We start from the raw sequence: 26,242 nt of genomic DNA on the forward strand, positions 1-26,242 counted from the left end.
GCAAACTGGTGGACACTTTGAAAACTTTTCCTACCTCTTAGAGCCTTGGACGCAGACAGCGGAAAGCAGAAGGCTGAAGCCTTCCAGGAGTTGATGCTCATTCTGGGCACCATCACCCCCAGGCTGCTGTCCCTTCTGGGGCCCCAGTTTCTGCTGAGTCCTTGGAAAGGGCAGGGTCAGGATCCCTTGCCAGAGTCCTGCGGGGTGCTGCTCTGCGCTGCGCGCGCTGCTCCCTCAAGGGCTGCGAGGCCTTGCTTATCACAGCAGTCAGCAATGGCAAGAGGGGTGCAGCGGGCCACAGGCTTGTGTGTTGTCCTTAGGCAGCAGCTGTACAGGAGGCCGTACGGGGCTGAGGCCGCAGTAAGTTTGCGAGGCATCGTGGTGAGTTGCCCTGTTGGTGAGCTGTCCCCCCTGCCCCAGCTCAGTGAGAATCTCTAGGGCGGCTGCAGCCATTCTCTGCCCCTTGGGCAGTTCGCTGGCGATGTCAGCCATGGCAGGCCCCAAAGGGAAGTTGGATTCCCAGGGATGGCTCCCCCTCCCCATAGCCCCGTCGCCCCAGCTGTAGGGCTTTTCCAAAATTGGTGGCCTCCAGGCCAATGGCCTCCCTTTCAACTGTTGGCCCTTGGCCTATAGAGGTGTCATTTCCTGCCCTCTTCCCCCTACCCGTGGAGAGCACCCGGCGAGAGCACCCGGCGCCCGTTGGCCTGCGGCCTTCGGTCCATACATGTTATGTCGATTCCTGGGCAGGAGTGTGATTTTCATTGGCTGTCCTTGTGGCTGGGCAGCAGAGACCGTACTCCAGCAACGGTCAGCGTTGGGGGTAGAGGAGTGGGTCGGCAGTTTGGGAGGCTCAAAGCACCTCCCAAAAGCTTTGAAATGCAGGTCTCCGATTGGCTGCCTTGTGGTCTGTGTGGGGCCAAGGGGCCTCCAATTGGTGACATGGCTGTCAGTGCGGGGCCAAGGGGCCAATCGGGAGCCACGTGCTGCATGGCTCCTGATTGGCCCCTTGGCCCCACACTGACACTCGGAGGGGCCAATTGGGAGCCGCTTTGTGGCTCCCTATTGGCCCCCTCGAGTTTTTATCCCAGACTCACCCCACCCCTTTCTCTGCCCACATAGCCCTTACGGCTTTATTTTTACCTCTCCTGTGGAGCAGTTTACAGATGGAGGTAGCTCAGAAGGCAATGGCCTTGTTCCTTGCCTAGATTGAGTGTACTTAATCATTGAAGATGGTTAGGAGTTTCTGGTTGTTACCTGGTAAATTTTCACTACAAATACGATTGAGTCATATTTAGGGAAAATTGTTATAAAATGTTTTATAGACAGTAAGGTAAAGGTAAAGGTATCCCCTGTGCAAGAACTGGGTTATGTCTGACCCTTGGGGTGACACCCTCTAGCGTTTTCATGGCAGACTCAATACAGGATGGCCTTGCCAGTGCCTTCCCCAGTCATTACCGTTTACCCCCCAGCAAGCTGGGTACTCATTTCACCAACCTCGGAAGGATGGAAGGCTGAGTCAACCTTGAGCCGGCTGCTGGGACTGAACTCCCAGCCTCATGGGCAGAGCTTTCAGACTGCATGTCTGCTGCCTTACCACTCTGCGCCACATAATGCCAAGAGTGATAAGCAGAATGTCTAAACAGCACAATGGTAAATGCTGGAGGTGTTATGAAAAAGTTGGCTCTTTTTATCATAAGTGGTGGAATTGTAAGGAGGTTATGTAATTCTGGATAAAAATTTGTGTTGTGTTAAAAAAAATGTTGAATGTTTCCTATGTATTCTGATTTTATGTTGAAGAAAGTAGGGAAAAGCACTAGGCCACTCAGGTATGAACTAAATCATATCCCCAACGAATACACAGTAGAGGTGACAAATAGATTTAAGGAATTAGATCTGATAGACAGAGTGCCTGAAGAACTATGGACGGAGGTTCGCAACATTGTACAAGAGGTAGCAACTAAAACCATCCCAAAGAAAAAGAAATGCAAGAAATCAAAATGGCGGTCTGAGGAAGCTTTACAAATAGCTAAGGAGAGAAAGGAAGTGAAAGGCAAGGGAGAAAGAGAAAGATACACCCAACTGAATGCAGAATTCCAGAGAAAAGCTAGAAGAGATAAGAATGCCTTCTTAAATGAACAGTGCAAACAAATAGAAGAAAACAATAGAATGGGGAGGACCAGAGATCTTTTCAAGAAAATTGGAGATATGAAGAGAACGTTTCATGCAAAGTTGGGTATGATAAGGGACCAAAATGGTAGGGACCTCACAGAAGCAGAAGAGATTAAACAAAGGTGGCAAAATTATACAGAACAACTATACAAGAGCGAGCTTAACATCCCTGATAACCACAGTGGGGTAGTTACTGACCTGGAGCCAGACATCCTGGAATGTGAAGTCAAATGGGCCTTAGGAAGTCTGAGCAATAATAAAGCTAGTGGTGGTGACAGCATTCCAGTGGAACTATTCAAAATCTTAAAGGATGATGCAGTAAAAGTGCTACACTCAATATGCCAGCAAATTTGGAAAACTCAACAATGGCCACAGGATTGGAAAAGGTCAGTTTACATTCCAATCCCAAAGAAGGGCAATGCCAAAGAATGTTCAAACTACCGCACCATTGCACTCATTTCTCATGCTAGCAAAGTTATGCTCAAAATCCTACAAGCTAGGCTCCAGCAATATGTGGACCGAGAACTTCCAGAAGTACAGGCAGGATTTCGAAGAGGCAGAGGAACTAGAGATCAAATTGCCAACATACGCTGGATCATGGAGAAAGCTAGGGAGTACCAGAAGAACGTCTACTTCTGCTTCATTGACTATGCTAAAGCCTTTGATTGTGTGGAGCACAACAAATTGTGGCAAGTTCTTAAAGAGATGGGAATACCAGAGCATCTTATTTGTCTCTTGAGAAATTTATATGCAGGTCAAGAAGCAACAGTGAGAACTGAACATGGGATCACTGACTGGTTCAAAATTGAGAAAGGAGTTCGGCAAGGCTGTATACTGTCGCCTTGCCTATTTAACTTGTATGCAGAGCACATCATGAGAAATGCGGGATTAGAGGAGTCACAAATTGAGATCAAGATTGCAGGGAGAAATATCAACAACCTCAGATACGCAGATGATACCACCCTAATGGCAGAAAGTGAAGAGGAACTAAAGAGCCTGTTGATGCGGGTGAAGGAGGAGAGTGCAAAAGTTGGCTTGAAACTCAACATCAAGAAAACAAAGATCATGGCATCCGGCCCTCTCAATTCCTGGCAAATAGATGGGGAAGAAATGGAGATAGTGACAGATTTTATTTTCCTGGGCTCCAAGATCACTGCAGATGGGGACTGCAGCAAAGAAATTAAGACGCTTGCTCCTGGGGAGGAAAGCTATGGCAAATCTAGACAGCATCCTAAAAAGCAGAGACATCACCCTGCCAACAAAAGTGCGTTTAGTCAAGGCTATGGTATTCCCAGTTGCAATGTATGGCTGCGAAAGTTGGACCATAAGGAAGGCCGAGCATCAAAGAATTGAGGCTTTTGAATTCTGGTGCTGGAGAAGACTCTTGCGAGTCCCTTGGACTGGAAGGCGAACAAACCGGTCAGTCCTACAGGAGATCAACCCTGACTGCTCTTTAGAAGGCCAGATCCTGAAGATGAAACTCAAATACTTTGGCCACCTCATGAGAAGGAAGGACTCCCTGGAGAAGAGTCTAATGCTGGGAGCGATCGAGGGCAAAAGAAGAAGGGGACGACAGAGAATGAGGTGGCTGGATGGAGTCACTGAAGCAGTAGGTGCAAACTTAAATGGACTCCGGGGAATGGTGGAGGACAGGAAGGCCTGGAGGATCATTGTCCATGGGGTCGCGATGGGTCGGACACGACTTCGCACATAACAACAACTTCTTTAGATCAAAAGCAAACATTCAAAGGTAAATGAAGGAATGTTAACTTTACTGCAGTCCATTTGGGAATAATATTTTACTGTGGAATCCTTTTATTTAGCAACACATGCTTACCTAGCCAGTGTGATTTTTTTAACAGATTTTGTTTTGTTAACAGATTGATGTCCAAGTTCAGGTTTGTGACAGACACTCTTAAAATGTTATGTAACTGTTCATCTGTAAGCCTTGACCTACATTTCGATTTCACAATTTTCATCTTGGAAAAGGTTTTTTCATAGATTTATGTGATGCCAAAGACTGTGAACATGCCTGCAGCAAATTTCTTTAGGTTGATAAATATATTAGACCAGAATAAACCTAACAGACTATTTTCTTTGTAAATGTCTCTGAGATGATCACTGGCTTGCAAGTTAAAGGGACAGGATGGACAGCAGTAAATGGTGCCTCTTGAGGCAGGAAAAAAAGTATGGGTCTGAGGGGAAAAGGCCTGAGGGTGATAGCAGCCAACAAGCAGGTTGGAGGGCCACACAGAAAGAGGTTGGGGCCTCAGGTTGGGGATCCCAGATATCAGGGATAAGAAAGGGCCCCATAGAATCCCACAAGACAACTCCTGCCTGGTGTACCTGGGGGACTGCATCTCCAAATACACCCAGCACTACACTCTGCCAGTTACAACAGGCTAGTCGTCCCTACCAAAGAGAAACCCACCTGGCCTCAAATCAGGGCTTTCTAGTTTCGGGTCCCATATGTTGGAATGAGCTCCCAGAGGTGACATGGGCTTGGCAGAACACATTAATACCTGCAAGATGGAGCTCTTCCACCAAGCATTTGGTTGAGGCCAGGAGGCATGGAACATCTAGAAGCCCTTCCACTTTACAATCACTCTGATATTGGGTCTGGGCCAAGAAAATCAGAGAATGCTGATAGTCGTAACTGTTGATTATTATGGTTTTATTGTATTACTGGTTTTATCTTGTTGTACACCGTCCTGAGACAGCTATGCTGAGAAGGGCAGTTTATAAACCCAGAAAATCAAATGAAAGATAATTGGGCTCCAATGGGAATCCTTTGAGTGTGATCCATGATGAATTATTTTAACCAGTCTAAGGCACATCTTGTTATCCACATCTGCCTGCAAACTCCTCAACAGGATACACTGAGGAGGAGAAATAAAGAAGCATGGTCTTTAGATCAGGCTTTCTCAACCAGGGTTTCATGAAACCCTGGGATTTCCTGACAGCCCTGGAAGCGTTTCTCTGATTGGGTGAGAGTTGGGTGAGTATGTATATGTATATGCATACATACATATTTTAAATTTTAAATAAAATTGTCATACAACAATATATGGTAATGTTGACCTGCCCTTACCCCCAAATGGCCAATGATGGACCTGGAGGGGGATGGGAAGGGAAGAGGCCATGTCCAAACAAATCCCTGCTGACCTGGTGATATCACATCTGGTGGGAGTGTCTTGGTGAGGTCACTTCTGATGACACGTGATTTCTGGGAGTGTGCAGAAAGGTGTGGCCTGCTAACATCACTTCCGGGGTTTCTCAGAGCCTGGAGAATGTTTCAGAGGCTTCTCAATGGCAAAAAGGCTGAGAAAAGCTGGTTCAGATGAAGGTCTGAGGCCATCAATAGCTTCAAGTTAATGAGACTTGAAGCCAATCTACTGAGCATTAGAATCTGAAATCCCAAACATGAATAACTTAATGGGATGTTTTAAGAAATTGATTTGGCACGAAAATGATAGGTTCTGTTCCTTGAAATTTTGATTTTGACATATAATCCTCTAGATTTTGAACAATGGAGACCAAGTTCCACAACACTGAAACAAAGAGGCAAAATTGTTTCCATGCATTGCTTCCTGATTCATCCCTAGACATGCCTATCACTTTCTTCAGAAACCCTGGCCCACAGTGGCCTAGTAATGGTTTCCATAAAGTAGCTGCACTCCAGTTATTATACTCACTGAAAGTGTTGATGTGCCTTGTCCCATATTATCTTCCCATTGCTAATACGATGCTGGGGGGGGGGGAACCACAGGATGTAGCACATGGAGGCCTTACATTTCATTCATGTGTTGTGCATTGTTATCATTGTTATTTCGATAGAGGTTACATTATTCCTGAAAATTGTTAGTCTTCTTCTGAAGCAGTATGATGTCATCCTTATGCATCCTCACAAAACACATGGCATACTTTTTTGTTTTCAGGTTTTGTCAATTCGAAAAGGAAAATAATCTGCCCATGTGCCACAGGCACCACATGTTCATTCACAGCAAACCATTAAGATAATTGCTAGTGTGAAGAATGCAAGATTCCTAGCCCTATAGAATCATCCAGCTCCACTCAGCTGAACAGGAGATAGAATCATAGAATCATAGAGTTGGAAGGGTCCATACAGGCCATCTAGTCCAACCCCCTGCTCAACGCAGGATCAGCCCTAAGCATCCTAAAGCATCCAAGAAAAGTGTGTATCCAGCCTTTGCTTGAAGACTGCCAGTGAGGGGGAGCTCACCACCTCCTTAGGCAGCCTATTCCACTGCTGAACTACTCTGACTGTGAACATTTTTTCCTGATATCTAGCCTATATCGTTGTAGTTTAAACCCATTACTGCGTGTCCTCTCCTCCACAGCCAATGGAAACAGCACCCTGCCCTCCTCTAAGTGACAACCTTTCAAATACTTAAAGAGGGCTATCATGTCCCCTCTCAACCTCCTTTTCTCCAGGCTGAACATTTCCAAGTCCCTCAACCTATCTTCATAGGGCTTGGTCCCAGATCATCCTCGTCACTCTCCTCTGTACCCTTTCAATGTAGGAGATGTTGGGTTTTCCCTCCTTTTGGGGGTTTTGCTTGGCCTCAATGAGAGTATCATTGTTTTCTGATGGTCCACGCCCTATGAAATGGCTGATCACGGCAGTTTCATAAAGCACTATCCCTGCTGCCTTTCTAAAGCAATTTTTGTTTCAGTAGGCATTTGCTAACTTTGACAATGTTGGCTTTTGGTGGGTACAAATGGGAGCTCACAAAGACCTGCAAGGACATCTCATTTCCTCTCTACTATTTCCATTCCCCCTTCCCCGAAACCTCCTACAGCCTCTCCTATGGTTGGTAGGTCCCTCTAGGCAGCTAGAAAGGGTTAGGAGAGACTTATTAGCAGTGGGGGAAGGTCTAGACTGGTACTGCAGCAATGTTGTTGGTGAAACAGCAACGTCACTTACCGCGCACGCTGTGATGGCAGCAACATGGGAACACTCTGGTATTAGGGCTAAATATGGTAGAAGCTCTTCTTGCCCAAATACCAGAGTACTCTGCCCCACCTGTGAAACAATACCACTTCTGGAGCACTGGAAGTGACATTACCACATCAGCAGTGATATCACTGCAACTCTGGCCTAGACACACACACACACACACACACACACACACACACGTGTCAGTAAATCTCTCTGCTTGCCAGCTGACAGGGGGCTGGGCTACCTGGCCTTACTTGTTTTCCTGCTTCCTTTCTTTCCCATCCATCAGAGAACTCACCTTTGCCTGCCTCTCTCTTCAGTTTTTCCACTTCCCTCCCCCAGAAAAACTATAGCCCAGTTGTATGCTGCTGACTCCTGGACAAGGTTCAGTTGCACTTTACGGAACTCACAAGGACATGCATGTAGCATCTCCCCCCATCTCCCTCTCCACACTATTTCCTCTTTCCCTCCTCCTGGCAACCTATATCCTCAGCGTTCCCCTTTTTCCCTTCTCTTTTTCCACCCACTAATAACCTACATTTTATCTGTGATCCATCTTTACCTAAATTTACATCATTTATACCTCCCTTTTTCCACATTGAGGACTGAAACCTGCTAAAATCATTCTCTTCTCCATTTTATTGTCTTAACAACCCTGTGAGTTATTCTAATGGTCAGGCCAGAATTTTACTCCCTGATATGGTTGCCAATTCTAAGTTGGAAAATTCTAAGTTGGAAAATTCCTTGAGATTCAGGGTGAAACCTGGGAAGGGTGGAATTTAGGGATGGATGACAATTTAGGGGTTTATAATGCCACAGAGTCTGCCTTCCAAAGCTGTAACAGAGATCACTGTATCCTCTCTGGATTCCACCACCTTGTTCTGAAGCTCATGTAGACAAGGGCCAGGACTTTGGCTCCATCAATAGTCAAATAATTTTAAGAACATAGCAAAAGCTATTCTGGATCAGGTCACAGGTCCATCTAGTTCAGCATTCTTTTCACACAGTAGTAAACCAGCTGCCTCTAGGAAGCCCACCAACAGGAAGATGTCAACATCAGTGGTCCCCAACCTTTTTATCACCGGGGACCGGTCAGCGCTTGAGCATTTTACTGAGGCCCGGGGGGGGGTAGTCTTTTGCCGAGGGATGTCGCTACCACCTGAGCCCCTGCTCCGCTTGCTTTCCCACCGGTGCCCCTGACTTCCTGCCGCCCACTGGGGGGTGCCGCCAGCAGCAGCTGCACAGTGCCACACCGAGGGGGAGCCCCAGCCATGGTGGCCCCTGGAGAGCACCAAAGGTGAGCTGGTGGCAGAGTGGCAGGGCAGGCCCTGAGGCAGCAGCCAGGGAGGAGGACGAGGAGGAGCCGCAGCCCGGTACTGGATGATCCACGAACCGGTCCCGGTCCCCGGACCGGGGGTTGGGGACCACTGGTCAACATCATCATCCTGCCTATGTTCCCCAGCAACTTCTTTAAAGAGGCATAGTCTTTTTTTATCCTTTAGCTGACGATTGGTGGAGCAGGTTGACCTCTCAGCCAATACATGGCTGTAGGTGCCACTGGATTTTTGCCTTGTTTATATTTCCATTCTTTGCAATTGGTGGCAGTTGTTTTGGCCATGTGGATAGTCAATCACTGGTTTCCAAAGTCTTCCTTGATCTGTTTAAGCCAGGATTTCTTGAGTGCCATTCATTGGATCTTCCATTCAGTTGGCTGTTCTCACTGGAGGAGTTTATAAGGCAGTCTGCTGGTGTTCATTCTGCAGACATTAGTTCCCGGCCCTAGGGAAGCATGCCTGGCCTCGACCAGGGCCAGGGCCTTTTCGGTCCTGGCCCCGATCTGGTGGAATGAGCTCCCGGGAGAGCTGCGGGCCCTGCGGGATCTTTCAACGTTCCACAGGGCCTGCAAAACGGAGCTCTTCTGCCAGGTTTATGGTTGAGGCCAGGGAAGATAATATAGATCTATGCCCCCCCCCCGGGGACTCGGGATTCAGACCCAAAGTAAAACATCATCAGGACCTCCTCTCCACCCGCTAGTAGTGGGAGGGGGGGAAGTTGAGCTGCCGTTCTTGCCATGCCGGTAATATTGGTAACGTTATTATTGTTTTAATGGGGTTTTAATGGGGATTCTGGGATGCTGTTACTCGCCACGAGCCGCAAGGGAGTGGCGGGAAATAAATCTAATAATAACAATAACAATAACAACAACAACAACAACAACATGGCCAAACCATTGCAGTCTGTGCTTTTGGATTTGTTCTTTAATTGATGGCTGGTTTTCACATTTTGTCTGAGTTGTCTCATTTCAATTATGATCGCATGGAGAGACACCGGAATCTGCTGCAGGCATCACATTTGGAAGGTCTCGAGTTTGTTTATGTCAGGTTGTAGTAAAGTCAATGCCTTTGAGCCATATAGGGAGATTGGCGGGATTAGTATCTGGAAGAGACTAACTTTGGTCTCAAGAGAGATGTTCGTCTTCTTACAGAATGGGATCATTTAAGTGAGGCAAATGCTGATGTTGCTTGGCCAATCCTATTGTAGGCTTCAGTGGTAGATAACACTTTCTTTTCTTGCACCAATGAGCCTAAGTGTTGAAATTCTTTGACTTGCTCAATTTGGGCTCCATTGAGCTATACATTTGTTGGTGATCCATCTGTGGTTACGACTTTGGTTTTCTCCACATTTATTTTTAAGCTGTAAGATTGGACAATGCAGGCAATGTCACAGAGGATGTTAGTAGTCTCTGCATCTGTATCAGCAAATATGACACTATCATCTGCAAACATTAAGGGCATTTCTGTACATTAGTAAAAATAGTGTGTGTGACATTATATCATGTACCCCCCAGACCTCCTCATCTTTTTTCTGTCTCACCTTAATCTGCCTTCTTTCTGTGCATTTTACCCTCCTCGCCTGCTGCTGGAAGAGGTGGAAGAGAGCAACGTGCCTTATATGCATTGTGCTTCTGCCCATCAATCAATTCAGGCAACCAATCCCCTTCTTCCATATTCTGACAGTTTAAAGGTCCCGCAATGCCCTCTAAAATCATACTTCCTCTAAACGCCCTCTAAAGTCATTTTAAATATCATACTTCCTTGTTGCAATGCCTATGCATAGAATAATAGATGCATAGTGCTTTTGGACACCACCCCTTATAGGATCACGAGTAGGCTTGTGCACGAAGGGCCCAATTTGGCCACTTTCACACCTATGGAAGTCAATGGCGCCATAGACTATAATGGGAATGTTGGTGTTCCTGCCTTTCCCGGAGCCTGGGGGATGAGGGTTTGAGGTACAGCCTCCAAGCTTTCAGGGTAGCTCCAAGAGGCTCTTCCCTGACTCCCCTCCAAATTTTAAAAGTGGTCCACATCTAGGGGCTCCCAAAGAGGGTGCTCCAATCCCTTCATTATATCCAATGGAGACGACTTTCCATGAGATGACTGGCATGATGCTATATTTAAAGAGTGTGGAAATCCCCTAGGTTTGTCACAAAGTTGTTTTGGCCATACTGAACTTCATGCCTATTCTTGAATACTTTTCTCATAATAGCATCAACTACGATAAAAATTAGGGGAGGCCACATCTCGAGCCTCTTGTGGCGCAGAGTGGTAAGGCAGCAGACATGCTTTCTGAAGCTCTGACCATGAGGCTGGGAGTTCGATCCCAGCAGCCGGCTCAAGGTCGACTCAGCCTTCCATCCTTCCGAGGTCAGTAAAATGAGTACCCAGCTTGCTGGGGGGTAAACGGTAATGACTGGGGAAGGCACTGGCAAACCACCCTGTATTGAGTCTGCCATGAAAACGCTAGAGGGCGTCACCCCAAGGGTCAGACATGACTCGGTGCTTGCACAGGGGAGACCTTTACCTTTACCTTTACATCTCCTTGGTGTACTCCAGTCTGGATGGTGAACTCCTCTGATAGCTCATTTCAAATTCACACTTGGCTTGTTGAACCATCATATGCTGTTTGGAGGAGTGTGATTATATTCTGGGGCACATTTCCAGGTTCTAGTACCTTCTAAAGAGAAGGCTAGTGGTCACAGTCAAAAGTGGATTTTGACTCTCTAGTCCTTAGGCAGAGAGGCAGATCGTAGGGACATGTTGCACATCTTAGAAGATCAGCAATTTCACATTTGAGTTCTTTAAGAACTCTAGGGCAGAAACCACCTGGTCCTGGTGATTTGTTAGTTTGCAATTTGTCTATCAATCCCAAAACTTCTTCCCTTGCCACTGTTATTTGCCTGGGATCCAGATCTTTCCCTCCTGAAAACATCCGTTTAGAAACAGGACCCACCCCACCACAGATGTAGAGTGGATCCTCATATTCTAAAATTTTCTAGTTCAAATTCTAAAAAGTAGGAGATTATGCTTTTGAAGAAACCCTTCCAAGTAAAAACCTAGCATGACCAAACCAATAAAAATCTGCCCAAGCCTGCCTGCAGCCTGAAGCAATCTCTGCGGAGTTCTAATGAAGCATCTCAGACGTCACTGAAAGCAAATAACCAACTGAAAGTGCTTCCCTTGCAAACCCCAACTGCTCCACACTTTAATAAGCTTTCAAATTCAAGTTCTTTTCCTGTCAGACTCTCCTCCTCCGTAGCACGGGAAGCACACTGAAACAGGATAACAATTGCTCAGCACATACTGGGGAGGAGGAGGGGAGATATACCCCAAATAGAAGATGCTGTGGTCAGAATTACACTCCATAGTTAGGGGTCTTAACAGGCCATTTATATAGTATGCCTGGAATACAATCTTCATAATGGAACAAAGTTTGTGTTCAGTGGCACCTTTAAGACCAACAAAGTTTAATTCTGGGAATAAGCTTTTGTGTGCACACACTTCATGAAAGTTTACACCCAGAATTAAATGTTGTTGGTCTTAACGGTGCCACTGGACCCCAACTTTGTTGTATTGCTTCTGACCAACACATCTACCCACTCAAATCTAATTTCCAAATGGAGGCAGGAAGGATGGGAACAAAGAACAGAGGTGGAAGTGCCTGGTGGTTAAGTCTTATTTAACTTGCTTATGGAAAAAGTAATTTATAATTATATATGAGGGACATATGTAAATAGGCACAGCAGGAGGTTGTTTGTTGGACAGTTCTCCCTCTTAAGAATGACTTTTTTGGGAAAAGCGATCGTATCAGACCAACATTAGAGGACAAAAGTAGTTGCCACGAAACTCACTGGGCAACCAATTAGTATTTATTTCCAGCCTAACATTATGCAATTGTATTGCATGGTTTATTTTTATTGTGTGTTTTTATTATTGTTAGCTGCTGCAAGATGGCAGGCCCAGGAGCAGCGGCATACAAATGAAATGAAACACTTACTTTGTTAGCTTCCAATCCAAGAATTGACCTGATTTAGTTTTTGAAATCAGGCTATACTATACCACCTTCTCCTTCCTTATATAATACCACTCCTCTAATCTATCTTCTAAATAAAACATAAAGGCTTTCTCCAGCCTAAGCAGCCATCCTCCAACTTATGTGTTTTTTCTTCTGATGGGATAGTCATTTAAACTGAGGAAGGCTCTTTAGGCTAGGAGAATTTCTTCTAGCCTGGAATAGGAAACATACCTTTGTAACTATGTCCATCTGCCCTAAGTCACCATTTTTGTCCACTCACATTTTTCTGAATAGGATTTCTCCCATGTTCCAGCAACAGTATTTTTCATGTCTGATCATGAATGAAAAGATGAACCACATCCATTTCAAATACTGTCTGATGTGCCAGTCTTTTAGTATCTAGACATTCTGATGATTCGGGATCTAAGCATCATTTCTCTGGGCTGGTACAAACTTGTAACATGTTCCTTCTTCTACAATTCCATCCCATGCATACAATTTCATGTCATCAAAGGGCAATTATTTTGAAAACAATTCTCGAATGACATTCGGCTTGATCTTGCTGGTTAAATATATCCATCTGATTTTTACTTATTTGTTTTTTGCACCACTGAAACCTTTCCTGAGTGGCTTCCAGAAATATCTCTTCTTGCAAAGAAATTACCACAAATTGAGCAAGACCAGTTAGTCCCACCTAGCAGCCCATTCTGGCGGTGAAACAGTTCCTAGGGTCAGCCCAGGACCTGGGAGAACAATCCGCCTTCTGCCCTAAATGACTTTGGGACAGTCATTTTCCCTCAGCCTAATCTTCTTCACAGGGTTGTTGTTGCAAGGATAAAATGGAGCGTAGGACAATGATGTTAAGCCACTGGAGGGTGGAATGGGGGTACAATAAGTAAATAAATGACTTTTTGCTTTGCATCTAGTTATGTAAAAAAAAGCTCTTAAACTCCAGGCAATTAAAAAAATATTTAAATGCATATTAACCATTTCCCCTTGTACAGGTTAAGGCAACATGTACATATGCCAGATACTGTTTTATAACCCAAAATGAAGGGGGGAATTGTGTAAGATATTCCAAAATCTGTATTTACAGTTTAATTCTCTCCCTGGAATATATGGCATGTTCTCTCTTTGAATCCTGGCAGCAGATTTTAATAACACTTCACCGTTTTACTGTTTGCCATTCATTTAATCTGCAAAGAACACACATGAACCTCTCTTAATTACAGGGCTAGAGATTTTATAGAAATGAAAGAAGAAAATTCACTGGTTTTGGTTGCTTTCTTTGAAGTTTGGTCTCCCCCCACTTTCTTTGCGGCTGTTGGGGGTTCCCAGGAAAGCCTCCTGAAACCCATCAGGAAGGCGCTCAGGGGCTTTGGGATCCTATCAGAGGGACAGGTTCTCTTTGGCAGAATTCTTTGAGCACAAAGTGGCTGGCTAAATGGGATGCGGGATCGATAGGGCGATGGCCGGCTCAAGCGCCACGGCCGAGAGAATGTGCGAGCCTCTGCGTGTGTGTGTGTGAGTGAGTGAGAGAGAGCGCCACGTGACCAGAGAGGAAAAGGCGGCAGCGGAGGGAGGGAGGGAGGTGTCAGAGAGCCAAGGCGGCTTAGGACAGAGGCGGCTGCGAGCAGGAACAGCAGGAGGAGCTGGCGCCCCAGCCCTGAGCTTGGCAGTTTCCCGGGTGTCCTGCGGCTGCCGCCTGGGCGCGAGTGGAAGGGCACCGGCCTCGGAGGAGAGGGCTTGCGGAGCAGCCAGTCCTGAGCTACGGATTCGGAGCATGGCGCAGCCAACTTCGGAGTAGTTTAGCGCCCAGCGGGGCTTTCCCCGAAGCCGACCAGGGCAGTGCCTCTCTTGAGCGCTTCTATGGGGGATCCGTCGCCTGCCGGGAGCAGCAGCGGGCCCCAGCAGCGCCCCGCCACCTGCGCAGCCGAGGCCTGATGGAGCCGGAGGAAAAGAAGATCTCGGTGTGGATCTGCCAGGAAGAGAAGTTGATCTCGGGGCTTTCCAAGCGCACCACTTGCTCGGATGTGGTGCGGGTGCTTTTGGAGGACAGCAAGCACGGGCGGCGGCGGCGGCCGGAGGAGCAGCAGCAGCAGCAGCAGCAGCTGGCGTCGCTGCAGGAGTGCGGCGGGGGGATGCTGTCGGGCCCCCCGCAGTCTTACTGCATAGTGGAGAAGTGGCGGGGCTTCGAGAGGATCCTGCCCAACAAGACCAAGATCCTGCGGCTGTGGGCGGCTTGGGGGGACGAGCAGGAGAACGTGCGCTTCGTGCTGGTGCGCAGCGAGGCGTCCTTGCCCAACACGGGGCCCAGGAGCGCCGAGGCCCGGGTGGTGCCCAGCAAAGAGAGCCCGTGCCACCATGGCTTGGGGGCTGCAGCCCGAGCGAGCCTGGCTCTGAGCCAGGAGCGGCAGCGCCGCGTGGTGCGCAAAGCCTTCCGCAAGCTGGCCAAGATCAACAAGCGGCGCGGGCAGCCGCCGCACGAGGAGCCGCCGGCCAAAGAGGCGTCGGCGGCCGAGAGGATGGAGACCTTGGTGCACCTCGTCCTCTCGCAGGACCACACCATCCGCCAGCAGGTCAAGCGCATCCGCGAGCTGGACCGAGAGATCGACCGCTTCGAGGCCAAGATCCACTTCGACCGCATGAAGCGCCACGGGGTGAACTACGTGCAGGATACTTACTTGGTCGGGGACGAGCCAGAGCCCCCCGAGGAGGCGGAGCAGCCGCCGCCCGGCGCGCAGGAGGAGGCGGAGGCGGCCCGCGGCGACTTGGACGAGTACGGCCGGAAGTGCGAGCAGGTGGCGCGGCTGCAGGAGCAGTGGCGCCGCCAGGAGGAGCTCATCGAGCAGCTGGCCGGCGAGATCCAGCAGGAGCTCAACGAGCGCTGGATGAAGCGGCGGCGGGAGGAGCTGGCGGCCGCCAAGGGCTCCAGCGCCAGCCTCTCCGAGACGGACTGCAACACCACCGAGCTGATCGGCGGCGGGGAGCTGCACGTGGAGCAGGAGCGCGTCAAGACGCAGCTGAGCACCAGCCTCTACATCGGCCTGCGCCTCAGCACCGACCTGGAGGCCGTCAAGACGGACCTGGAGTCCACGCAGCGCGCCTGGGCCGACAAGGAGCAAGAGCTGCAGCACTTGCTCGAGACGCTCCAGGCCCTGGAAGTGGAGCCGGAGGAGGCCCCGCCGCGGCCCGACGACGACGGCCTCCCGGACTCGGCGCCCATCGCCTCGGAGGGCTGGGGCGAGCAGGCCGCCCGCGGCTTGTGCAAAGACTGCGAGGAAAACGACGAGGACTCCGACACGGGCCTGAGCTCCATGCACAGCCAAGACTCGGACTCGGTGCCCGTGTGCGAATCCCTCGTATAGCAGCCGGCGTCGCCGCCTGCTCAGGCCATCGTCTCAGGGACCACACGGCTATGGTTTGCCCATCTGTGCAATAAGACACCCCCCCCCTCTCTCTGGGATGAAGAATTAATAGATTTTCTCTTCCTTTTTTTAATGACTCGGAGCCTACGTTTTCCGTATGGCAAAATATAATAATTAATTTTTGCACCAGTTTTAGTCAAACTTATGAATGCCAATTACCTCCTCAGAAGGATAACATAAGCTCCTCTAAAAAAGAAACGTTCTGATTTTTTTTTTAATTTAATAGCAACTGATAAAGGAAAGAAATCAGCTCCCTTGTGACTCATGCTGGCTCCCTAAAAGGGGCTTGTTTCTCTAAACCAAGAAATATGTTTGGGGGGGGGATTATATTGTATTATAGCCATTGCAATGTGTTCTCAGTTGTGGCTTTGACCACCAAACATGTTAGAGCTAGTCACTGACAGTTTAGTCTGCCTCCATATTATTTTTTCCAAAACAAAAGTTTTTTGCATTTCATTCCGTATGAAAATTCCCTAAATTCATGCCATACCAAAAATCTTTTTGAATGGGGATTATAATTACTGAATTTTCCTCCCTGAATGTAGGACAGTATTCATTTCTTTATGTGATTTGTCCGAGTCATCCCAGAGTACAAAGCCAGCAGGAACAGTTTAATAATGTGCCCTAAAAGAATTAGTTTTGCCTTCATAAAAGTAAAATAAAAAAGAGAAAGACATAGAAGCAACATTGCGTGATTAATGACTAGCGTACAAGAATGCTTGGTGTCAGAAAATTTGGCTAGATTCCAGTTTATGTTTTACTGAGAAATGTATAAACAGAAATATTTTGAGATTCTCATGCTTGTCTGAAGCAACTAAACAAACTTTGATTCCAGTTGCACCTTTAAGACTAACATAATTTAAATCTGGGTATAAGCTTTCAAGTGCATGCATGCTTCTTCAGATACACTGAAACATGAAGAGGATGTAAATTTTGGTAATTCAAATACTATCAGTGGACCACTGAAAGCAGATAGAAACTAAACCACATGCTCAAAGCAAGCAAAAAAAAATCCAATATCTGTTCCATAGGGATAGATGGAGGTACTTTGCTCAAACCCAAATTAAAGATAGTAAATGTTTCTAGCAGACCCACCTGGTATAATCTTCTCTTTAAACTAAGACTCCCTGAGGATTTAGCTTAAGTACCCCACCTGTAGCCCATTACATATAATGGTGCTCCAGTCATAACTTGTGCATATCCTTCCATGTGATGCTCAGCAGTAATAAAATCCATAGTTGTTTCTACATGGGTTATTTTCTCTGCTGATGTTTCCAGAGTGGCATGCTGTTTGGAGAAGTTACCGTATTTGCCGGCGTATAAGACGGCTTTTTTCCTCTAAAAAACATGCCTCCAAATGGGGGGGCCGTCTTATACGCCGGGTGCACTTCAGTCTGGGCGAATGGCGGCGGCGAGCAACGGCGGCGGTAGCTCCCCCCCCCCACTGGGCAAGCGGCGGTGAGCGGCGGCGGCGGTAGCTCCCCCCCCACTGGGCGAGCGGCGGCGGCAAGCAGCGGCGGCGGTAGCTCCCCCCCCCACTGGGCGAGCGGCGGCGGCAAGCAGCGGCGGCGGTAGCTCCCCCCCCCACTGGGCGAGCGGCGGTGAGCGGCGGCGGCGGTAGCTCCCCCCCCACTGGGCGAGCGGCGGCGGCAAGCAGCGGCGGCGGTAGCTCCCCCCCCACTGGGCGAGCGGCGGGCGGCGGCTCCCCCCCCACTGGGCTCACGGCTTTGAGAAGAAATGTTGGGGGGTCGTCTTATACGCCCAGTCGCCTTATACGCCGACAAATACGGTACCATGGAAGTGTCCTCTAGTTGTCCACTCTCTACCTTTCCCCCTGTCCTTGGCATGCATGTTCTTACATCTTTTTCATGATGGCCTTTCCTGAAAAATGCAGCCCAAGAGCCATCTGGATGAAAAGGTACACATTTTCAACAATCCCACCTACACCAGCACTATTTCACTTCTGCTTTTTAGTAGCTAGTAACTGGCACAAGATTTACAGTAGGAACAAAATACTTGGAAAAGAGAGGCCGACAGGAAAGTTCAGGAAGCTATCATGTGGATGCTTCTTTCCCTGGGCAAACAGACATTTGCAGTGAATGTAGAACAGAGAATCCTCACCATGTGAATGGGGAGTGGGCTCTAGGAGCAGTAATTGGTGAGGTAAGGCAAATGCTGGCGCTTGAGGGCTTCCCATGGGCCCACTGATCAGGTTTAACCAGGTTTCTTTTATCAACACAAGTCCAGTGGCACTTTAAAGACTTAACAGCTGCCATCTGACATTGCAAACTTGATTGATTACATTTCTAGACCATCCCTATTACACCAGGCCTGTTCATAACATTTATGTATACGTAGTACAATTAAAATAATAAAACAAAATAATAAAACAAGACAGTATTAGTGACCCTAACTGTGAGCATGTTCTTGTTGGCTTGGTTGGTCTAATAGTGTTTTTTCCTTCCTCCCTTTAGGGAGGCAGCAGGAGAGAAGGCTGTTAGAGCAGCTATTATAATTGCAGCAAGGGGAAGGCCCATTAATATTTTGTTGGTTTGTCCAGACTGGCTTCAACCATAAGCCTGGCAGAAGAGCACTATCTTGCAGGCCCTACAGAACTCTTTAAGTTCTGTAAGGACCCTGATGTTCTTAGGGAGCTCATTCCACCAGGCAGAGGCCAATGCTGCATCTTGAATCTTCACCAAAAATTCTCAGCTACAGTCATGGGCAAGAGATTCAGTTTATTGCTGGTGATGAGCCATTAAGAGCAAGAGGTAATACAACAAGGGCAACAATCCACACCCAGCAGTGGCTCTTTCCCCATAAGATTTCTCAGTGTGATTTTTCTATAAGAAGGTTCTGCCATCGGTCCACAGTTCAGGGTATAAGAGGGACACTTGGGGACAGTAAAATAAAGACTGGCGAGTTTGAAAAGGCAAAAATACTTACAAGGAAATGTAATACCCAACTTTAAAGAGTAGTGGAAATGATTTTCTCAGGAATATGTTCTATGAATTTCTTATAAATCAGGATGGAATGATGTGGAAAGAACAGACCCCCCCCCAATAAAAAATATCTTGCATACTTTCTATGGAATGTCAAATGTACAGCACCTGATAAACTCTGGATCCTTGACTTAAGAAACAACACAAGTTATTTTTCCACATGAACTCTACAGTAATATACTAAGCTACTTTTCTACTGCAAGTCAAAAATTGCACTACGGCTGCATTCACAGAGCAACAATTTTTGATTATATTTTCATGCAACCAAGAAAGCCGCATTTAGACTGCTTAGAACTGGCCCTAGCCAGTTCTGGCAAGCCATTGTTCTAGAGTGCCACTGGTGGCCAGCAGCAAACAGAGGCAACTCCCCAGAAACTCTGCCAATGGCTCAGGGACCACTTGGCTCAAAACCTTCATCAGTGTCAGCTCACCAAATGCTACCTCCTCCTCAACTGCTTGCTAGTTAGCAGGAGAAAGCAGCTGGTAAGCTCACGGCCATTGTTGGCATGTTTTGAGAGTAGAGCAGTCACTGCAGGGCTAGATGATAGAGCCAGAGAAGGGAGGCACTCAGCCTGGCTTGCTCCTGGAGGCACTGTTCTGTAGGGCCAAACTAGATACCTTTTTGTAAAGAACTGGGTTTCCAAAGGCAAATAGGGAAATAATTCCTCCCCTAATGTGGTTTCAGTGCAGAAGATGGTACTGGGAGGCAGGATCCTTTATTTCCCCAGTGGCAGTATTCTGACCCCAAATGAGCTCTGCTTTATGTTTTAATTGCCATTCCTGCTGCTGTGGGCAACCAGAGATGGATGCAGGAAACCTGGACCCAACTCTTTAAAAATACAAATGTCTAATTTGGCTCTTAATTAGAAGTTGGTTAGCAATGGGTTTTTAAATCTCTGGTTTGTGCTAGGATATGTTTACTTACACTTGGCTAAAATTCCTGGTGTCCTTTTATTTGCTTTAGGATGGTAACATTTCATACTTTGGATAGATTACAACAAAAGCAGCAAGAAGAAGAAGTGCCAATTATCTGTGAAAACATGTGAGTTTAGTTTTTGAGAATGGTTCATACAGAAGAGTTATCACTGTAGTGCTTTAATTACGTCATGAGCATGGTGCTAGGAAGCAGTGCTGAGATGATATCCTGATTTCTTTCCTTAGTCCTGGAAAAATTATTATCGCTTGAACCACATTTCTCTGTCTAAAGCATGAAGTTATTGTAAAAGTGCAGACTAGGAGGAATCCAGATGAGCTGATGGGATGTGGTCCAAAAGACAATGCCCCATGATTAATGAGATTAAAGGAGAAGAGAATTCCTAGGCATCTGGAAATGATCACACAATTGTGTTAGGCCCATAGTTTTTACCCAGGCTGTTATTCTTGCTAGGGTGGATGTCGTTTTCTCAGTGTAAGGGTGAGGCCATTTTGGTTTGTAGTGTGATTATAACTATTAAAGACATAATGGGCAGGTAAGTAAAATAGTTGTGGCCAGCATCTGTTTCTCATGTAGGTTTTAGCCACAGTAAGCACATGAAAAACACCACATTGTAGGGGAAAGGCAACAATAGAACACACCATAATATGCTGTGTTGACATGCATCACTGTGGGATTGTAAAGCAAGATGAAAACCATCAAATCAAGGAAGCAAAGCTGAAATCAGAGCTACATTGATGTTCACTTCGATGATGATGACTCTGTTCACATAATTTCTCTATTGACAATGGATTCTCATTTTTGCATTATTTCTCACCAAGCATGATTATGAAGGAGGCCAAGACAGCATTGGGAAAGGAAACTGTTATGTATTGTGTAATGGTGTAACTCACCCCCCATCCCTCAACTGGAATATCAAAGTACATATATACTCTAATAGCAGATATTATAGTGGTAGTACAGGTTTTAGGTTGCAATTGTATTTATCCCTGAATGGCTCTGTGTGTCTGTGCAATGTTTGAATTCTCTTTATTTGAAAGGCATACATTTTCTGGAGAAGTGCCACTGTGTCTATTTCATGATGGAGAGCTTAACTCCATTCACAATAGGTTTGCCAAATGCCTGTTCTAAACCCAAAGAGATTTAAGTAATCGGGAAACATATACCAAAACTTGGGGAGGGTGGGCAGTTATTGACTTTTGTTTTCTGTATAACTCCTGCAATATTATTATTTCGTTATAAAGGAGCCACCTTTTCTGTGTATCCTTCCCACATCAATTATCTGCTGGAAGAACCTCTGCACATTGCACTAGATTCCAGATCATGCTCAGTTCATGTTGCACTTCACTGGCACCCCACATCTACACATTTGACAGTTACCTTCCCTGTGCTTATCATCTCATGGAAACCACCACCACCACCACCACTGTGATACATTTCCCCAGAGCACAGTTTAAAAGACACCATCTGAAAGATATTAAGTGCTGTGCATAGGAAGAGGAGACCACTTACTAAATTATTTTGCTTCAGAAGGTTGTGTATGGTGGCTGACAGAATGGTAAGATGGTCGTCAGTGGACTCCAGTCCACATAACTGATTGTCTCTTGCTTCTAGTTTTCCAGATGGTTTGGCAACATAATAACATTTTATTCATTTATTGTAACCTATAAACGGGTGGCTTTTCACAAAATTAGACCGCTATGTTGGGCATTATAAAGTAGGTACTATTTAGTAGGTGGCCATTCTTTTATGGCTCCAAACAAGAACAGTTCAGGAGGATTCTGTTGTAGATATTCAGAACTGGTTTTCAGTGAGCACTGGGCTTCACCACCAGTCTTGGCAACTGGGATCTTCCCTTCTCTGCCAGACATACGGAACCATCATGTATAGTTTCAGTTATATGTAAACCGCTCTGAGCCTTTGGGGAGGGCGGTATATAAATATGAATAAATAAATAAATAAATATAATTAATGTTGTTTATCTCAGTTAACAGGCATAAGAGTTCCTTCTCAAATCATGTATTGATTTGTATTCATCCCTAAATTGATTGTTCCTTTGCCCTTAAAACATACTGAAAGGCAGTATGGGGCAGTGAGAACTAATTTGAGTTTGGACTATGGAAGACATGTTGCAGGTCCTTGCTTGGCCAAGAAACTCATTTGGTGGCACTGATCAAGCTACTAACTCTCAAACGAAACTCCTGTGTGGATACTGAGATGATAAACTGGGATTCTTCATGTCTGCCATCTTGAGCCTTCTTTGAAGAAAGAGTGAACAACAACCTGCAAACTCTGGTCAACCTGGGGAGACTGGATGGCTTCAGAATGTTACACAGTCACAAAGAGCTTTTTCATATGCACACATGTATCTGATCATCACCGCAGTTCCAAAATTGGCAAGCTAAGCTGAATCAAGGCAGAAATCTGGGCAAGTGTCCATTTTGTCCAGTTGGCAGAAGCCTGATCCTAAGGTCAAACTCCGGCGTCTGGCAAGTTAAATCCACAATTTATATGCTTGCTTACTTGCAGCTCACCATCTCACAATGCTATAAAAAGTAAGTAGAAGAGATCAAAGGTTTATTCAAGCTCAACCATGATCATTACCTTTCCTGGCCTCTTTTTGTGTACTCTTTGTTGGAAACCAGAGCCAAATGAAAGGGAGCTGAAGTACAGATGTTGGCAAAGTGTGTTCTTTTGCTATCCCAAACTGACTCAGTGTAACACTAGAGAAAGTGTGATAGAAAAGCAAGATTTTGTCTGCTTACCTACCCTTCCATATGTGGGAAGATAGTTGATAAGAAAGTGAAATAAAAGAAGAGGGGGGAATTAACTGGTATGATTTACCTAAGTCATATTTACAAGTTACTTTCACTACTCCTGCTACCTTATTGGAGGGGAAGGGACAGTTCTAAAGTTTCAGAATCCTGGCTCCCTAATAAGACCTTTGATCACTCTATGTGATGTCTCTCATGCTCTGTTCACCTCAGATTCAAATATTGCAGGCAAGCTACCACAAAGGAAGGGATTCTATGGCCTGAGTTGTATATGAAACTAGACCAGCAATTCAGCCTTTTCCATAAAATGATACACAAGTCCCAGAAATGAACATAATTGGCTGGGATGGGCTTAAAAAAAACAATCAACTATTTAGTTTTAACTTTTTAAAAAGAATTATATATTTCCCTTGCTTTGCTAAAACAAGGAGAGACAAGGCAGAATTGTGAATGGGAATTCTACTGCTAATATCTTGAAGCAAGACCTATATTTATGACCAAATTTGAAAACATATTAGAATTCGTTATAAGTGCTGCACTATTGACTTTGGTGGATTTGCACTTGTTTATACTGGAGTTGAAATAGAGCCAGGAGCTTTGATTTTATTCTTTTTAACCTTGGCCTGGTATGAAAACGGTGCTTTCACTTATATAACCTACTCAAGGTGAAGAGTGTCAAATATATCAGCGCTGATAACCCAAGTATATAAAGTGAATTAGGAATGGTGAAGTGCACTGCATGTCCAGGGTTACTCTGCAATGGGCAAAATTAGTAGATATACTTACAATTAAAAAAATTACAAGGTTACTCTAGCAACATGGATTTTTTGGCAGATGACCTTCCCACAATTAGCGTGCTATAAACCTGTTAAGTGCTGCTTTCAGTTTCTGGAACCATCTCTGGCAGCACGCCATTTCCTCCTTAAACAGGGGTCACATCTTTTTGGGCTCAGCCCACTACAGGCACTGTGATGCCATGACACAGGCAGAGTTAGAGAACTTGCTGATGAAATCAGAACTATATTAATATATAACATATAGGTTTTTCTAAGGATGTCTTTTAATGATTTTAACACAAACACACACATATATATCCATGGGCTGCAACCAATTTAGAGTCCCTAGGCCTAGTCTCACAGCACAGCCTCGATTTAAGGATTTGCAGGGCTTGTAGCGCCAGAGCCAGTTTAAGGATTTGCAGTGCCTTAGCAGAGCACAATTGGTTCTGTTACTTGTGCTGTAACAGCAGAGCACCTTTAACAGGGATAGTTGGCGTTTTGGGAGCAACAGACAGCTGCTTTTTTTTTCATTCTTGCAATCTGCAGAAGTACAAAGATCCCCTAACAATCAGCATAGGGAGGCCTCCTAGCGATATAGCACTGCAAGACTACTAGAACCATGGAGCCCATAGTATATGCTACATATGCTACTAGGATAAACCACATATGCACAAACAGCAGTGGCCCAAAGTTAATACAACTGGATGTGTTGCTTCAGAGGAACAGACTTCCTCCTCCAGAGCAATCATGCTGGAATGTGTTGGCTTACTGTGGAGGATGCCTTCTTAGTTCAGCTAACAGTTACCTGTAATGCTAAATACAGGCCTGACCTGGGTAGCCCAATCTCATCAGCTCTCAGAAGCTACTTGGATGGGAGCCCAACAAGGAATACCAGGGTCACTATGCAACTTAGTAGCAAAAAACAAAACACAAAACTGATAATTCTATGCTTCTGCATTTGTGGGGGAATGGGAGTTAACAAGCATTATCCTAGAGTAGCAGTCCACAAAAGTGACTGAAAGCCTGATCAGTTAGAACCTCAGGAAAGGTGGTGTGGTATAGCATTACCAGCTTGATCTACAAGCAAGCCCACTAAACATGAGTGAAATCTCAAGTCACCTATGAGCTCATTAGGTGTCCATAGGTAAGATGAACAGTCTAGCCCCTAAGCAGAGCACATTCACTTCAATGCACTTAAAAGAGTGCTTTGGATGACTGTGGAAACTTTTTAGAGCACTCCCAGGCCCAGGGACAGGGCACAGATGTTATTGCTTGCCAAGAGGTCATTTTAATATGAACTTTGACTAAATGAAGCTTAGCCCCAAGGAGCGGGTGGTGGTGAAGACGTAGCAAAAATCAGGTCAGGTTAAAGCATAACCAAAATAACTTCTAATAGAAACTACAGAGAATGACCTTAGAAAGGGCAATGGCATAATACTTAGTGGTGTCTAGTCAAGAACATGATAGCCTTTATTTTTCTTTGAGATAGATTCAAGAAGCAGTGAATCGAGGTTCCAGTCATTCTGCAATGTGAGAAGAACAGAGTACATGTGTAAAATCCTGTTATATTACTACCAATGATCTATTGAAATTAGAGCATATAAAGTAGAGAATGTAAATTCCAGGATGGTTAGAACTTGAGTCCGGTTCAGTGGGAAAGGAATGGGCTATAAATTGCATAGATAAATAAATAACTTCGGCATTGCTCATGTTAGAAAGTAAGAATTCCAAAAAGAGTAGAATCTCAACATCATTCATCCAGTACCAACTTTAATACACAATGGGGATAATAATCACATAGGATTGGATCCGTCAGCAATTGGTGCATATCCATCTCAATTTGTTTCCCATTCTCTAGGAGCAGCATTTAAAGCATATTGGATCCAGTGAATGATTGTATTTTAATTCTGTCTGTGCTTTCATCACCATAGATGTGGTAAGGTGCCATACCATTTTTTTTCTTTTGTTCATATCCTATCATATATTGTCATATCACAAGTTGGTGTCCTAGGGCAGCAGAGAGTTCCAGTTTTTTGAGGTCTGGGGCTACATTTTTAAACAGGCATTCCCAAATGCATGCAACTTTGTGGGAAAGGGATGGCCGGTGGTTCCACCAAACCGTGGTTGTGAACATGATCCCTAGATCCTGTGCACATGATAGATTTCCCAAGAGCATCTTAAAGTGCCTTCATATATCTCTCAAGCTCTTGCCTTTACAACAGAAATGCAGTTTGCATTGGGCTTATACATTGATGGATGACAATGCAGGAACATAGACTTTCAATTTCTTTCAACATTCCTACATTTTGTCCACAAGATCCTCTGACAACTCTGCACCATTGCCTTTCTTAGAATTGCACTGATTTGGGGAGGAAGAAATGAGTGCATCTCTGAAAAGGCTTGTGCTCTTAGTTTGTAGGATCTAACCGCCTATTATGTTATTATAAAAATTATTATAAAAATAAGCATCAGCTTTCCTTATAGCTGTCCTGAAATAAACTATGTTTCATCCAAAATAATTAGCAGTTTCTGAACAGAATCTGAAGCAACTTTGCACCTTGTACATTGGAACCATGGTACTGCTGGTCAGTTTTACATTTGACTGTTAATTGTGTGCCTTTGATTGACTCTGCACTGAATAGTGGGACCAACTGCACACAGTTGCAGGTTAGGAATAGGGATTGCTTGACTGTTTGCAAATAATGATGCATTCAAAATTCATACTAAGCTTGCAGACATGCTCTGGTTTCCACCATGCTGAGCACTTCATGGAATCTCTTCATGGATTGGCTTGCATCTGAAGTAGTTTTGTATCAGTGCAATGGCAGCATTCAGTAG

General features: G+C 45.6%; 1 protein-coding gene and 1 long non-coding RNA gene across 2 annotated transcripts in view; one reads left to right on the top strand and one right to left on the bottom strand.

Annotated features, from left to right (window-relative positions):
• Positions 1–26,242, bottom strand: part of LOC143830038 (uncharacterized) — a 110,698-nt gene that overhangs the window by 12,354 nt on the left and 72,102 nt on the right. The gene's annotated exons all lie outside the window — the stretch shown is intronic.
• Positions 14,158–17,402, top strand: RASSF10 (Ras association domain family member 10). The gene has a single exon (XM_077321841.1). It carries the CDS (start codon positions 14,431–14,433, stop codon positions 15,853–15,855), a length of 1,425 nt encoding a protein of 474 aa, XP_077177956.1. The 5' UTR covers positions 14,158–14,430; the 3' UTR covers positions 15,856–17,402.

This window comes from Paroedura picta, chromosome 2 (genome assembly GCF_049243985.1).
Source record: "Paroedura picta isolate Pp20150507F chromosome 2, Ppicta_v3.0, whole genome shotgun sequence".
NCBI lineage: Eukaryota > Metazoa > Chordata > Lepidosauria > Squamata > Gekkonidae > Paroedura > Paroedura picta.